At 44.5% G+C, this 16,621-nt stretch overlaps 1 protein-coding gene across 2 annotated transcripts in view; it reads right to left on the reverse strand.

Moving 5' to 3' along the window:
• CAPN1 (calpain 1) overlaps positions 1 to 16,621 on the reverse strand; it is a 36,254-nt gene that overhangs the window by 7,687 nt on the left and 11,946 nt on the right. For both annotated transcript variants that reach the window (XM_026690168.2, XM_026690166.2), the window contains 13 exons: positions 15,340 to 15,458; positions 13,677 to 13,810; positions 13,204 to 13,372; positions 11,752 to 11,835; positions 10,267 to 10,352; positions 9,498 to 9,572; positions 8,525 to 8,685; positions 6,372 to 6,547; positions 6,240 to 6,251; positions 3,568 to 3,779; positions 1,925 to 1,964; positions 1,617 to 1,682; positions 1,111 to 1,168 (listed from right to left, as the gene is read on the reverse strand). In XM_026690168.2, the coding sequence (XP_026545953.1) occupies positions 1,111 to 1,168; positions 1,617 to 1,682; positions 1,925 to 1,964; positions 3,568 to 3,779; positions 6,240 to 6,251; positions 6,372 to 6,547; positions 8,525 to 8,685; positions 9,498 to 9,572; positions 10,267 to 10,352; positions 11,752 to 11,835; positions 13,204 to 13,372; positions 13,677 to 13,810; positions 15,340 to 15,458 (1,392 nt within the window). The remainder of the gene's footprint in view (positions 1 to 1,110; positions 1,169 to 1,616; positions 1,683 to 1,924; positions 1,965 to 3,567; positions 3,780 to 6,239; positions 6,252 to 6,371; positions 6,548 to 8,524; positions 8,686 to 9,497; positions 9,573 to 10,266; positions 10,353 to 11,751; positions 11,836 to 13,203; positions 13,373 to 13,676; positions 13,811 to 15,339; positions 15,459 to 16,621) is intronic.

Raw genomic sequence — 16,621 nt, forward strand, 5'->3', positions numbered from 1 at the left:
TTCTTTCTGGCTGTCATGAGTAACGGGAGGTGGAAGGGGAAAAAAGTATGGGAAGTGAGCTGGAGGGGTTACTAACTTATATTGTATACACTGAAGATGGTTTCTATTTCTTGCTTAGCTTTCTCTTCTCTGCGCAACTGCAAACCTTTATCTGAGTAAGCCAAGGTCAGCTAATCATCACCACCTGAAGATGTCCACATGATGAGGTTCACAACTTTTAATTGGAAGAACCGTTTGAACTGTTGGGGGTGGGAACATTTCACTCCCTTGATATATGTGATGTGCGTGCCTATTTACCCAGATTCAGAATTCTCTCCTTGCTACCACCTGACTTCCAGTAAAAGACATCTTTTCTCTAACTACAAGAGTCTTAAGTATTTCTTTCTTGGATTTTGAACGGAGCACCAGCTGACATTATTCTGAATCTGAGGAAATAGGCACGTACATCACATATATCAAGGGATTGAAATGTTCCCACCCCCAATAGTTCACCAGCTGACACTTCCATCCTTCCAAGGTGGGTCAAATGAGGATCCGGATTGTTGGGGTGGAATAGGCTGACTTTGTAAACCGCTTAAAGAGGCCTGTAAAGGCACTGTGAAGTGGTATATAAGTCTAATTGCTACTATGACCACTGCAGCATCCCTATGGTCATGTGATCAAAATTCGGATACTTGGCAACTGGCATGTACTTATGATGGTTGCAGTGTCTTAGGGTCATGCGATCCTCTTTTGCGACCTTTCGACAAGCCAAGTCAACGGGGAAGCCGGATTCACTTAACAACTCTGTCACTAAGTTAACAACTGCAGTGATTCACTTAAGGACCGGGGTAGGAAAGGCAGTAAAATGGGACAAAATTCACTTCACAAATGTCTCACTTAGCAACTGGGCTCTATTGGTCATAGGTCGACCCGTATATTGGTCAACCCAATACTCCTGGTGCCTATTTTACCCACAACAACCCTGTGAGGCGGATTGGGCCGAAAGCAGCCTTCCCCAAGTTTCAGGATTTGCAGCAAAACAGTTATTTTTTCTCTTTTTTATTAATGCACTGTTTTATTTAAAAAAAAGAACCGCAGAGAGAGGCGAAATGCTATCTTGGCACTTACGTTTTCCAATTATCTTATTGAGGATGGTTTGCAGTTCTCGTGGGCTGATCTCCATATCCTGGAAGGAAAAGGAAATTAGATTAGATTATATCACGTGTTCCTTTGGGAAAAAAAAGAGGATTTTAAAGTCTGTATCTGAACAGGCTTAGAGGTGGAGCGATCAGGAGGCTGTGAGATATTTCTCTCCCTGGGCACACTGAGAATTTATCTGCTGAACAAAACTCCCCATTGGTGACAGGAAGGGCATCCGGCCAGTAAACAATCTGGCGAGCTCCATTCAGTTGCCCAGACTCCACTTCGCAAGGGATTATGGGATCGTTAAATGAAGGTAATGATTAGAATCTCTCTCGCTTTAACTAGACAATTCAACCAGTAAATCCAAACAGAGGCAAAATGATCCCCCACCTCTTTCTCTCCAATTTTTACGGCCAGTTCAATTTTTAGTTTTTTATTCTTTCATTTTAATTTTTTAGAATTTGTGCCGTTTCTCATCTTCGCATACTTACCGCCCCTGCCAGCTGCTTAAACAGCTGTTTAAAGCCTTCATCAATCTCACTTTCCGAAAGTATTTTCTAGATAAAACGGGGAAAAAAGGAGACCGCGTCAGAAAACGAGGACCGGATTTCCGACGAATAAAATCAACGATGGAAGCCAGATTAAAACCCTCCATCTTGTCCCAAGTGGATCGTTTTTGGAGATATGTCTCCCTACGAAGGAAGACACGTATTTCTCCTTTCAATGGAGAAGGGAAATGTATTTCCTGCTCCTGAATTCCCTCAAATGTAGAGAAAAAATGGTCACCGGAAGCTTCTACCTCATCGGGAAGGCTGGCTTGGATCTGGTCATCCATCTCCCTGCAGAAGGACGGAAACGAAGAAAGAACAAAATGAGACTCAGAAATAACTCCCTCAAAAAACACAGCCTAAAATACAGATAATCCTCATTTTATGATCATAATTAGGGGGGGGGGGGGGGGTGGGGGGGGGGGGGGGGGGGGGGGGGGGGGTTGGGTTTTTTTTTTTTGGGGGGGGGGGTTGGGGGGGGGGGTGGGGGGGGGGGGTGGCGGCGATTGGGGGTTTTTGGGGGGGGGGGGTTGGGGAGGAGGGGGGGGGGGGGGGGGGGGGGGGGGAGGGGGTTGGTGGGGGGGGGGGGGGGGGGGGGGGGGGGGGGGGGGGGGGGGTTGGGGGGGGGGGGGGGGGGGGGGGGGGGGGGGGGGGGGGGGGGGGTTTGGTTGTGGGGGGGGTGGGTTTTGGGGGGGGGGGGGGGGGGGGGGGGGGTTGGGGGGGGGGGGGTGGAGGGAGGATGTTATTTTTTAGGGAAAAAAAAAGGGAAAAAATTTACACTCCTTTTTGGGGGGGGGGAAATACAAATTTTAGTGAAAGCCACAAAACAGGGTTAAATGCTGGTAAAATAGAAGAAACACACACCCCCAAACCCAGAATTCTACCTTAGGAATCTTAGTCTAAACTGTGTGTTAATATTTTGCCCACTGCATCTCTTGCACTTTTAAAAAAACACCAATATTTAAAAACACAAGTAGGCCTCCACTAGTGACTGTTCAAAGTTACAACGGCACTGAAAACAGTGACCATTTTTCACACTTAGGACCGTTGCGGCATTCCCTATGGTCACGTGAACAAAATTCAGGCGCTTGGCAATTGATTCATATTTATGACGGTCGCAGTGCCCCAGGGTCACATGATCCCCCCTTTGGCGACCTTCTGACAAAGTCAATGGCAAAGCCAGGTTCATCCAACAACCGTAGTGGTAACTAAACAACTGCACTGATTCACTTAACAACCGTGGCCAGAAAGGTCGTAAAACGGGGCAGAACCTCCTTGACAATTGTCTTGCTTAGCAATGGAAAATTTGGGTTGAATTGTGGTTGTTAAGAGACAAAATTCCTTACGTGTCTAATCGCACAAATAGAAGTATTCAATTCAGTAAGCTGGGAACTACCTGTAATTAATTCTGAAAACCGATTTAACAGAAAATCAGAGTTGGAAGGGACCTTGTAGGTCATCTAGTCCAACCCCCTGCCCAAGCAGTAAAACCTACTTCATTTCTGACAAATGGCAGTCCAGTCTCTTCTTGAAAGTCTCAAGTGATGAAGCTCCCACAACGTCCGAGGGCAAATTCTGTTCCATTGGTTGATTGTCCTAAGTTTCTCCTTATTTCCAGGTTGAAACTCTTCTTGATCAGTTTCTATCCATTATTCCTTGTTTGGCCTTTGGGTGCTTTAGAAAATAGCTTGACCCCTTCCTCCTCTCTATGGCAGCCCCTCAAATATTGGAAGGCTGCTATCCTGTCTCCCCTGGTCCCTTCTCTTTCACTAGACTAGACTGGAAAAATTTAGGGCAGACTTATAAAATGAAGGACGTTTTATGAGGGTTTTCCCAAGCAAGCATGATTCCAACCCACCAGAGTTTTTTGAAGCCCTGGGAAAGGACGACTTACACTGTGCCGGCTTTGTTCTCTGAGAACACGCGAAGTACGAAGTCCCCTTCCTTGTTGGGCTCAAAAGTCGAAGGGACCACGATGTATTCACCGGGAGGCAGCCTGAAACGAGTGCTCACTTCCCGCAGGTTGATGAACTGCTCCGATCGAGCCCGGGACGAGTTGGACAGGAAGAAATCCCGCTTCAGGTGGACGGAGGGCTGCCCCTTGCTCTGCCAAGGAAAGAGAGGAACCGAGATCCAAAGAAATTCCATTTGGACGGAGATTCCCTCCCTCCGAGATCCCCCGGGAGATTAAAAGGGATCCAGAAGCCAAGACTTGCCTGCAAAGCTGGAGATCCGTCAGCGATGAGTCGGCAACGGAGCCGAATGAGACAGATCGGTTTGGACATTCCTAAATCTGGTTCTCATTGAGAACCATGAGGACTAGCATCTTAGTTCTTTTTTTTTTTTTTCAGCCACGGCCCAAAATTACAGGTAGTCCTCGACTTACGACCACAACCGAGCCCAACGTTTCCACCGCTAAGCGAGACAGTGATTAGGTGAGTTTTGCCCCCTTTTACGACCTTTCTTGCTGCCGCTGTTAAGTGAATCCTGCAGTTGTTAAGTTAGGAAAACGGTTGCTAAGTGAATCTCGCTTCCCCGTTGACTTTGCTTGTCAGAAGGTCGCAGAAGGGGAACCTGGGACTTTGCGACCATCATAAATATGAACCAGTTGCCAAGCATCCAAATTAAGATCACATGACCCCAGGGATGCGGCAACAGTCATAAGTGTGAAAAACCATACGTCACTTTTTTCCAGTGCTGTTGTAACTTTGGACGGTCCCTAGATGAACGGTTGTAAGTCAAGGACTACCTATATTGGGGACTTCTGGTTTGAAATCTCTTCGGCGACAGACATAAATCCGTGATCGTGCGCGGTTTCGGTCTGGGCTCATCGCTGGAGCGCCCCGAGCCGGCTGGTTTCGGGGCTAAGCCACCCCGTAGAGGTGGTGAAGAGTGGGGAGACCGCCAGCAGGGTTGAGGAGAGCTGCATCTCTCCTCCTCAGCTGGCCATTACTCCCTTTCCCGAAGGCGGTTGCAGCGGTGGTCAGAAATGGCCACCACAAAGAAGAACTGGACCGGAAAAGAATGTGCAGGAGGAAGATAAGAAGTGAACGTTTTTCTTTTTTTAAGATTATAGTGTGTATTTTAAGAATGTACCAAGCAGAATCTGAATGGAAGTTATGTATTATATTGAATGTTATAACTTTAGGGTACATATTGAAGCCTAAATAAGAGTTAAATGGATAAACTTAAAAGATATAAAGGCGTCATACCCCAATCAGTAACTACAGGAGAAATTTTGTTTAATGAGAAAAGATAATAGATAATTGAAACAGGACAGACAAAAAATATAAATACAATGATTTGAATTGAGATGAGATAATTAAAATAAAATTGAGAAAATTAAAAGAGGGGAGAAGCTATGCAGAAAATGTAAAATAGTAATAAGATGTGGAATAGAATATAAAAATGAGCATGAACCTGAATTTGTGTCTGTACGAAGAAATGTAACCCGGGATTATGCTACTTTCAAAAAGATGTTTTATTTGTATTTTTTCTCTTTGTGAAAACTCAAATAAAATTTACAAAAAAAAAAAAAAAAAAAGGACTACCTATATTGGGAGGGCAGGAGTCTACAGGGTGTCAGCAACCCGTGGCTCTGGAGCCTCATGCGGCTCTTTGGGTGATCCCACAGTGGCTGGCCCCACCCCTCGCCCTCTCCTCCCCCTCATTCCTCGCCAGAAGGTAAAACACAAAAACCAGAAATGAGGGAGGGAGGGAGAGACCCATTTCCCACGGGAAACACCGGGAGCCACAAAACCTGGGTAGACGTGGCCGGGGGTGTCATGTGACTGGGTGGGAGTGACATTGAGTTGGTCACGCCCACCCAGGTTTTGTGGCTCCCGGGGTGTTTTCTTTTCTGTGGGGAACAAGTCCACATCAGAGGTGGTATTCAGCCGGTTCTGACCAGTTCGGGAGAACCGGTAGCGGAAATTTTGAGTAGTTTGGAGAACCGGCAAACACCGCCTCTGACTGGCCCCGCCCCCATATCTATTCTCCGCCTCCCAAGTCCCAGCTTTGGCTGGGTCTCCTTTGGTTGCCCTGCACAGGAGAACGGAGCTGGAAAGCAGGTTAGCGGGGTGGGGAGAGAATTGAAATTTTACAGTATCCTTCCCCTGACACGCCCACCAAGCCCCGCCCACAAAACCAGTAGTAATTTTTTTTTTTTAAAGTCCCCACCACTGGTCCAAATGGTTCTTTGAGCATTTAAGGCAGGGGTGTCCAACCTTGGCAACTTTAAGACTTGTGGACTTCAACTCCCAGAATTCCTCAGCCAGCTTTGCTGGCTGAGGAATTCTGGGAGTTGAAGTCCACAAGTCTTAAAGTTGCCAAGGTTGGACCCCCCTGATTTAAGGGTTGCAGACCCCTGACCTATACCCCACTGAGACTGAACTATATTTAATTCAGCAACTGATCCTTATCTGAGGCCTAGAACCTTCAAATCCCCTTTTTATTCCTTGGCATCTCCAAACGGGAGAAAATATTTATTGGCCTGGAATCCTGGAAAACCATGACTGCCGCTGGGCTTGAACCCATGGCCATACCAGCTGCTCTTGGCAAACCTACCTCCGGGGGCACCTGGGAAAAAAAAAAACAGGAAAAAAAAAGAAGAAAATCAGCGCATTTCGAACGAGGAACCATCCCAATTCAGGGGGGCTTCCGGAGGAGGAGAAAACCCCTTGGGGGTGGGGGGGCTACCTCGTAGACGGCAAAGCCGATGGTCTCCATGTCCTTCCCGAACCGCCTCTCTTTGCGACGGTGCTTCTGCATCAGGGCCAGAAGGAAGCTGCAGCCGGGCTCTCTCCGCCCGTCTTCGTCCTCGTGGTCGATCTCGTCAAGGCGAATTTTAAACTGCGGGTTAATCCAGAACGTGGCTGCAGGAGGAGAGAGACAGAGAGAGTAGAGGGAGGAAAACATATATGAGAGAATATATTTTCAAGAAGAGATTGGACAAGGCATTTGTCTGCTGGAGCAGAGGGTTAGACTAGAAGACCTCCAAGGTCCCTTCCAAGCAGAGGTGGTGTTCAGCAGGTTCTGACTGGTTCTGAAGAACCGGTAGCAAAAATTTTGAGTCGTTGGGAGAACCGGCCAATCCCACCTCTGAATGGCCCCATCAACCTCATTTCTTCTCTGCCTCCCATTGAGTCCCAGCTGATCAGCTGGGTCTCCTTTGGTTGCCCTGCACAGGAGAACGGAGCTGGAAAGCAGGTTAGTGGGGTGGGGAGGGAAGGGGGATTTTGTAGTATCCTTCCCCTGCCACGCCCACCAAGCCAAGCCGCGCCCACAGAACACCACGCCCACCAAGCCATGCCCACAGCTGATCGGCTGGGCCTTCTTTGGTTGCCCTGCACAGGAGAATGGAGCTGGAAAGCAGGTTAGTGGGGTGGGGACTGGGAGGGTCTGGGGATTTTGCAGTAACCTTCCCCTGCTACGCCCACCAAGCCACGCCCACAGAATGCCACACCCACCAAGCCACACCCACAGAACACCATGCCCACCAAGCCATGCCCACAGCTGGTCGGCTGGGCCTTCTTTGGTTGCCCTGCACAGGAGAATGGAGCTGGAAAGTAGGTTAGTGGGGTGGGGAGAGAATGGGATTTTGTAGTATCCTTCCCCTGCCACGCCTACCAAGCCACGCCCACAGAACCGGTAGCAACGTTTTTTGAATCCCACCACTGCTTCCAACCCTGTTATCCTACGTTCTATGAAGAAAAAGATGGAAGGAAGGCCAGCGTGAAAAGATTGGCGTGGCCAGATATTGGTCAGGGTCCTTTTTAACCTGACTTGCACACATGTCATCTTTGAATTACCACCATAATGCACCCTGGAAATGACGGTCCTGGTGTAATGATCGTAAAGCAGGCCAATACTCCTCAATTTACGACCATCATGCACCGGTTTCCAGTGAAAACATCGTAAATCGTGATCACGTGACTCCTACAGGATGCAGCAAATGACTGTAAATGCGCTGGTTGCTAAGGGTCCAAAAATGTGCATGTCTGTAGGACTGCAAAGAGATATGGCTCGTTCTTCCAGGATTTTTAAAAATATATTATTTGATAAGCTTGAGCAAGGGGTTGAACTAGAGAAGACCCCCAAAGTCCCCTCCATTTTTTTTTATTAAGATTTTTATCCTGCCTTTATTGGTTTATAAGTAACTCAAGGTGGCAAATTTATGTGATACTAGCTCGATCCCCGTGCTTCGCTGTGAAACTATGTGGTCGGGCTTAGTTTTTGGGGAGGAAATTAAGGGGAAAAAATTCTGCCTCTGCCTACCAGCATCCATCAGTATTCATCTGGCTAGGGTCCTGTCAGTGTGTGAGAGAGTTGAGGGCTGTTTGGAAACTGAACGAGTATTTGCTGTGTGAGCAAGGAGACAGCAAGGAGCCTGGGCGTGGCTTAGCTCAACTGTTCTGTACTAAAGCTGCTTGCTGCTATGAAACTGAAACTCCTCTGCTTGTGTTTTGCATTTGGAAGAGATTTCTTTTCAGGTGGGGAGGGGGAGTAGAACTCCTTAGCATGTTAATAATAATAATAATAATAATAATAATAATAATAATAATAATAATAATAATAATAATAATAATAATAATAATAATAAAGGAAACACTAATGCTCTGAGGGTCATTTGGAAAAATCCTTTCTTAGTGAGCACCTAGAAGCCAAGAGGAACCTACGAGCCAAATTTCAAGTTTGTAGGCTTTACGGTTCTGGAGATTTTGTGATGATGTGTGAGTGGCATTTCGCTTTTATAGACATAAGATTCCTCCCTCCTCTTTTGCCCACAACAACAACCCTGTCAGGTAGGTGGGTTGGTCTGACAGAATTACATCCGCTGCCATGGGAGATACCTGGGAAATTCCTACAGCCTCCGGCTGTGCTCCCTCGTCGCCAGGTGCCATCGTACAGCGTGGTGTTCCATTTTCGGAACCTGCGAGACTTCAGGGCATCGGGGGTGAGGTTGCAGATCTCCAGGCGGGAAAACTCGCGCAGGAAATCTTGGAAGGACATCCTGCAAAGCCAAGGTAAGAAGCAAAAGCCAGAGCTGTGTTTTGAAGCGTGCAAAGTTGCAAGAGGAGAGCAGAATCTGTAGCCTTCAGATCGTTGTTGGGAAGAGGCACAGCCTGGGAACTTCCCTTGAGAGTAGAAAAATAGCACGCGCCCCTCCTCCAAGTAACACAGGATTTCCCCCCTCCAAACGACTCATGCATTTATTATTTTATTTTTTAGAAAAAAACTAGAACTTTCCTGCCCAACATCCAAGGCCAGACATCTCAGTCATTAATTTGCCTCATTGAAATAAAAGTGCTATAACTTCTATCTATCTATCTATCTATCTATCTATCTATCTATCTATCTATCTATCTATCTATCTATCTATCTATCTATCTATCATCTATCTATCTATCATCTATCTATCATCTATCTATCTATCTATCTATCTATCTATCTATCTATCTATCTATCTATCTATCTATCTATCTCCATCCTCCTTCTTTTCCTTCCTTCCCTCCCTCCCCTTCCTTCTTTTCTTCCTCCCTCTTCCTTCCTCCCTTTCCTCCCTCCCTCCCTTCTTTCCTTCCTCCCTCTCCTTCCCTCCCTTCCTTTTCCTCCTCCCTCCCTCCCTCCCTCCCTCCCCCCCTTACTCTGAAAAGTGAATCCAGGCGGCTTACAATAAAAATCATAAATATTAAAATAATATTAACAGTAGATACAGAATTAAAAACCATCCCCAATGACTGTACGGTGGTGGCATCTTCTCCATTAAGTTTTTAAATTTCAATAAAATAAAAGGTTCTGCTAAAACTCAGGTAAAAGACCTACCAAAACTCCCCATCCTCCATTTTTACTCTCAGCTGCTGCCCCACAGCCGGCTCCACCGCATTCCACTCTCCAGAACTGTTAAAATAAAAAAATAAAAACAATGGTTGTGAAAAGGCTCCTTAAATTCACCAGGAAACAAACCAGATTTTAGGCAGGCTGAGGGTTGTTAATGAGGCCGGGAAGAGTTCAGCGTGTGCATCCATCCAGGAAAAGAAACTGGCAAAAGCTTGTGAAAATTTAAATTACGAAAACAAACGAATAAAACCAGAAACAAGCTCTTGAGTCCAAATTTCATTGGGCCTGGGTTTTTTTTTTAAACCCTTTATCGATAGGGATTAAAAACGGTAAGACTGTCAAGATTGCAGAGAGCTGGGTTCGAATTCTAGCTTATTAAAATGTTGATTAAATATGACACCCGGAGATGTTTTGAGAACAACCAGGGAGACCACCAAAAAACAAACACACACTTGATTGATAAGCTCTGGGTTGGTCTATTCTAATGTTTTTTTTTTCAACCTTGGCTGCTTTAAAATGTCTGGACTTCAACTCCCAGAACGCCAAGAGTTGAAATCCACACATCTTAAAACTAGCAAGGTTGATCTTCCTACTCTAGAGACTGGGGAACGTTTATAGAAATGAATGAAACATGGATAAAACTCTGCTTCATTCATTCTGGGGATTTTCTTCTCTCTAAACCAGGCAAGGCCACTTCATGACAAAGGATGCTGGGAATTGTAGTTCACTGGCAACTCCAGGATGCCCACTTCACCTGTCACTCCAGGCTCCCGTCCATTCTACCTCTCCCCACGGGTTTCGTATCCGGATCAGGCTGACACGCTGTCCTCGGTAGTTGATCTATTGGAAGGCAGAGATTGTCATGAGTCATTGAGTACCCACGGAGGTGATTTCGTGGTGGTTTTATGTAATTAAACCATGGCCAATCCGATGCGTACACAGCATGGTAACCAGAAACCAGAAAGGAGCAAGTTGATGATGTCTATGAGCCACGGGGGTGCAGTGGTTAGAGTGCAGTACTGCAGGCTACTTCTGCTGACTGCCAACTGCCTGCAATTTGGCAGATCAAATTTCACCAGGCTCAAGGTTGACTCAGCCTTCCGTCCTTCTGAGGTGGGTAAAATGAGGACCCAGATTGTTGCGGGCCAGAGGCTGACTCTGTAAACCGCTTAGAGAGGGCTGGAAAGCACGGTGAAGCGGTATATAAGTCTAAGTGCTATTGCTATCTTCCTTCCTTCCTTCCTTCCTTCCTTCCTTCCTTCCTTCCTTCCTTCCTATTAGAATGCAGTATTGCAGGCTAACTCTGCCCACTGCCAGTAGTTCAATCCTGACCAGCTCAAGGTTGACTCAGCCTTCTGTCCTTCTGAGGTGGGTAAAATGAGGACCCAGATTGTTGGGGGCCAGAGGCTGACTCTGTCAACCACTTAGAGAGGGCCGTAAAAGCACTGTGAAGCGGGATATAAGTCTAAGTGCTACTGCTACTGCTATTGAGAGCTGAGTGCAAATCTGAAAACAGACTGGGAATACTTCTTAGTGTCAAAGAATAAATTCAACATGATTTCTGAGACAATCACGTTCCAGGTAATCCTCAACTTACAACTCCAATTGGGACCCCATTCCCAAACAAGGAGGCTGTTAAGGGCTTGATTTTACAACCCATTTTTGCCACGGTCGTTAAGAAAATCACTGGAGTTGTTAAGTGAATCGCACGGTCGTTCAGTGAATCTGGCTTCCCTTATTAACGTTGCTTGTCGAAAGCCAGCTGGGAAAGTCACACATGGTGATCACATGACCCCAAATACATTTTTACAGTTGCCAAGTGCCCGAATTTTGAGCGTGGGATCCTGGGGATGCTACAACGGTCATAAGCGTGAGGATTGGTTCTAAGTTGTTTTCAGGACTGTTGTAAGCTCAAATGGCTGTTAAATGAATGTTGTAAGTCAAGGACTATCTGTACATGGCATGTAATATTATATTTCTGTAGATGGCCCAGCTGAGCCCGAAGGGTCAAATGTGTCATCGGTCGTGAATCCCTTTGTACCCACAAGTCCATCCCACCATGAATTCCTTATCTCCCGCTAATTTTCCCTTGGCTGTTAGCAGTTCAGATTCTCGCAGAGAGCTTAAGCTTGCGATAATTCTCTATACCCATTTGAACAGTCTGGATCTCCCGATTTCCCTGGCGCTTGGCATTATTCTTCTCTTTCAAGTTTGTTTATGACGCTTCAACGTTTCTCACCTGCTCACCTCCGGTGACCGAGTAAGCATGGCCTTTCACCAGCTTCTTGAAAGTGACCGCTTCCATGTCAAATGCACTTGTGATCTGGAATTCAGAGTGGGAAGGAAGAAGGGTTAGAAGAGAAAAACTGAAATGATGAGCTCTGAATGCCCAAAAAGAAGTGGAATGGAGCTACGGGTAGTCCTCGACTTATAACAGACCATTTAGTGACCATCTGAAGTTACGACAGATTTCCACGGCATTTGCTTAACAACCGGTTGTAAAATCGGGTCAGTCGTATGGATGACCCGATTTAAGACTATCACAAACTATGATCCAGATTCGTTTTAATGCATGCCAATTAGTGCACATTCAAAATGACAATAAAGTTATTCTAAGCTTAAGTAAGTCAGGCTCCATTATAGTAGTAACTCAAGGACTCGCTATATACAGTAAGTCGCCCAGAGCCACCTTGCATAAAAATTTAATAAGTAATAAAATGAGAGTCGGCATCAGAATTTCATTTTTTAACGTGTCTGCCAGTGTATTCACAGAAAAAAGTGACAATTAAGGTTATCTTATTTAATCTTATTTTTATAACTTATCTCATCTTATTGTCTTATCGTCTATCTTATCTTGTTATTTTATGTTATCTTATCTTATTCTATCATCTATCATCTTCTTCTACCTTATCTTATCTTAGCTATCACTCTGCTAAACAAATAATTCCCTCAACACTGTCCCAACTATTTACAAAGTCTGCACTACTATTACTGTTAAACTTCTCATCACTTCTTATCGCCCATACCCTCCCACTTGTGACTGTATGATTGTAATTTTGTCGCTTGTATCCTTACAATTTATATTGACTGTTTCCTAGTATGATTCGATTGCTTATTGTACCCTATGACTATTATTAAGTGTTGTACCTAATGATTCTTGACTCTTGACGAATGTATCTTTTCTTTTATGTACGCTGAGAGTATTTGCACCAAGACAAATTCCTTGTGTGTCCAATTACACTTGGCCAATAAATAATTCTTTCTTTCTTTCTTTCTTTCTTTCTTTCTTTCTTTCTTTCTTTCTTTCTTTCTTTCTTTCTTTCTTTCTTCCTTCCTTCCTTCCTTCCTTCCTTCCTTCCTTCCTTCCTTCCTTTTTTCTTTCTTTCTTTCTTTCTTTCTTTCTTTCTTTCTTTCTTTCTTTCTTTCTTTCTTTCTTTCTTTCTTTCTTTCTTTCTTTCTTTCTTTCTTTCTTTCTTTCTTTCTTTCTTCTTCTTTTCTTCTCTCTTTCTTTCTCTCTCTCTCCCTCTCTTTCTTTCTATCCTTACCTTACCTTAATTTTGCCTTACCTTATTAGTAAATAGTAATAAAGCTTGCCAAGTGACCAATGACTTAGGAGTCCACCCACATGTGCTCATCCTGCTAGGATGCCCATGTCTAAGAGAAGGTGAGATGACCTCCCTGATATACTCACGTCAATGGAGCATCCCATAAGAGATCCTCTCTCCAGGGCTTTCAAAATGATCTGAAAGAGATCGCTGGGAGGCTTCCGGAGATCGTACCACTCGGTCACCCCGCCTGTAAAGTCCTCAAACCCTTCTGAGGTGCTTCCTCCAGATAAGGCCTCATAGGAGCCATTCAACCTAGGGAGAGATCAAAGGATAGTTATCTATCTTATGCAATTCTACAGTGATTTTATCATGGCTTTGCCTTCATTTGTTTGCTGAAGCTGCACTTTATATTTGTGATTATATGTATAATATGTTTTATTACAGGGATCCCCAACCTGTGGAGCCCATTTCACAGACAGGGAATGCTGAGTCTTCTCCAGAAGCCAATTTTTGACAGAGTGGGGAGGGGGGGGAAGAATGCCAAATCTACTGACAGCTAAGATCGACTTTGAAACACTTTCCTCTCCAAAATAAAAATAAATCAAACGATACGTACTTGGCATAAGCTTTTTCGAGTAGGGCGCTCCAGAACTCATTTCCTTCGGCAGAATGAACAAACACCAGCTTGCCGTCTTTTGTCGGGAGCAAATCGTCCACCACCACGTCTATCCATTCCCCAAACTGCCAGATCTGTTTTCAGAAGACAAAAAGAAGTCAAGAATTTACAGGTCAGGCATACTCAGTGGCTGCTCTACTAGGGGAAACGTGTGATAAATAGACCACAATTGTGCAACCGTGCTAAACCCAACGATCTCGGCCTTTTTAAGCGCCTTCAAGTCAATGCAGGTAGTCCTCGATCTACAACCACCACTGAAACCAACATTTCTGTTGTTAAGGAAGACACTTGTTAAGTGAGTTTTACAAACCTCCTTGCCACCGTTGTTAAGGGGATCGCTACAGTTTTTAAGTTAGTAACATGGTTTGGCTTCCCCGCTGACTTGGCTTGTCGGAAGGTCGCAAAATGGGATCGTGCGACTTTGGGAAACATAACTGTGAAGAACAGTCATAAGTCACATTTTTCAGTGCCGTCGTAACTTTGAACGGTCACTAAATAACTGTTGTAACTCGAGGAATAGCTGTAGTTTCTCTCACTCAAAGGATGAAATGCACAGTCAAGACTCTGTTAATGGAATGGTATGATGAATATAGAGCTATAAGAACTCCTGGGCGGCTTCCGGTTTGAAGTCTCTTCGGTGACAGACAGAAATCCGCGATCGTGCGCGGTTTCGGTCTGGGCTCGCCGCTGGAGCGCCCCGAGCCAGCTGCTTTCGGGGCTAAGCAACCCCGTAGAGGTGGTGAAGAGGGGAGAACGGGAACATCTTAATTAATTATTGCTTTATAAAATATAAGTGAAGAGGGTGGGGGAATTAACTATGGAAAGCTTATAATTGTTCCCATAGAAGTATGATATTTAATTGAAAAGTAATGTTAAAGATGTTAAAACTTTAATGAATATTAATATTAATGATAGAATTGAATTGGAATGGAATGTTGTTTTAATTATATACATTTATAATTTTTTTTCTTTTTTTAAGAATACAGTGTGTATTTTAAGAATGTACCAAGCAGAATCTGAATCGAAGTTATGTATTATATTGAATGTTACAACGTTAGGGAAAAGATATAAAGGCGTCATATTCCAATCAGTAACTACAGGAGAAATATTGTTTAATGAGAAAAAATAATAGATAATTGAAACAGGACAGACAAAATATATAAATACAATGATTTGAATTGAGAAGAGATAATTAAAATAAAATTGAGAAAATTAAAAGAGGGGAGAAGCTATGCTGAAAATGTAAAAGAGTAATAAGATATAGAATAGAATATAAAAATGAGCATGAAGTTGAATTTGTGTCTGTCCGAAGAAATGTAACCCGGGATTACGCCACTTTCAAAAAAGATGTTTGATTTGTATTTTTTTTTTCTTTGTGAAAACTCAAATAAAATTTACAAAAAAAAAAGGACTACCTATATTGGGAGGGCAGGAGTCTACAGGGTGTCAGCAACCTGCGGCTCTGGAGCCTCGTGCGGCTCTTTGGGTGATCCCTGTAATTCTTCTCTGCACTATCTCACAAGGCTAACCCACTGCTTGTATTTCAAAAAGGAAGACGGAATAAACCCGTGGGCCCTGGACAAAGGATCAGACAGGTGTTCACCTGGAAGTGGAAGATACCAGCATATCCGTTCTGGAAGCTTTGTCCGTGGGGGACCACGCGATGGAGAAGGGGGTCATTCAGCGTGAGGGATGCGATGGCAGCTAACAGCCAACAGTCCCCTAGAGACAGAGAGAGAGAGAGACCAGAAAATTCAGCCTGCTATACAGAAAGAGTTCATAAAAAATATTAGAACATAGAATAACAGGATCGGAAGGGACCTGGGAGGTCTTCTAGTCCAACCCCCTGCTCCAGCAGGAGGCCCTATACCATTCTGGACAATAGCTGTCCAGACTGTTCTGTCCAGTGATGGAGTAGCCACAACTTCTGAACTTAGCTAAGCTGTTCCACTGATTAAACAAAAAACAACCTTTTCCCTCTTCTTTCAGATAGTCTTCAATTTAAGATGGTAATTGAGCCTGGAAGTACAGTCAGGTTAGTTGTTCAGCTGGTCATTACGTGACCAATTCATTTTTATGACTTTTTTTTGTGGCAGTCCTTACCTGAACCTAAATTCATGGGCCACAATGGACTTGGTTTTTTCCCCCAGAAACCAGAAATAAAAATCGGTTTCTAGGGGGGAAAAAATGCACAGCCATTTGCAGCATCCTGCAGTCATGTGACCACAATTTAAACACAATTTAGTGTTTTGCAGATCAATTTGTTTAATGACTGCAGTATTCACTTAACGACCACAGGAAACATGGATGCAAAATTGGACGTGGTTATGTGGTGACCCGCTTAATGACTGGCACAACTTATATTCTGGTTGTAAGTTGCGCTCTATCTTTACTCTAAACCCAGGAAATTACTATAGACTCATACAGATAAAAAGGCCTAATTGCTATATACAAAAGATCGCAGGATCAATGCTTGACATCTCCAGACAAGACTAAATAAACTAAAAAATAATAATAATCCACAGGGCTTCTATCAATCAAGAATCCTGGGCTGCAAAAATTTGCTTTGTGGACTCGGTTGTAACTTGATTCATACACCTTGTCAGTTTGAAAGGCTTTGCTGTTTGAAAAACCCAGCCAGCTGTGGCTTGTTAAGCCAAGCCAGGCTACATTGCAAGATGCATCCTTGGTTTGCAATGTTGCAATGATCGCAATTGGTCGGGAAGGACCACACAGAGGTAGTGGAGCTGCCAACCATGTCTGGAATTATTACAAGCTGCAACCTGTTTCTTAGCTCCAAAGTTGGCTTGGTGTCACAGGGTGGGGTGGCATCTCCATGCAGGCGCAGATCAGATAATTGACAGAAGGGTGTGGAAACAACCAGA

The sequence above is a fragment of the Notechis scutatus genome, chromosome 14 (genome assembly GCF_049901735.1).
Source record: "Notechis scutatus isolate UNSWTSFEM ecotype Mainland chromosome 14, rNotScu1.2, whole genome shotgun sequence".
In the NCBI taxonomy this organism is placed as follows: domain Eukaryota; kingdom Metazoa; phylum Chordata; class Lepidosauria; order Squamata; family Elapidae; genus Notechis; species Notechis scutatus.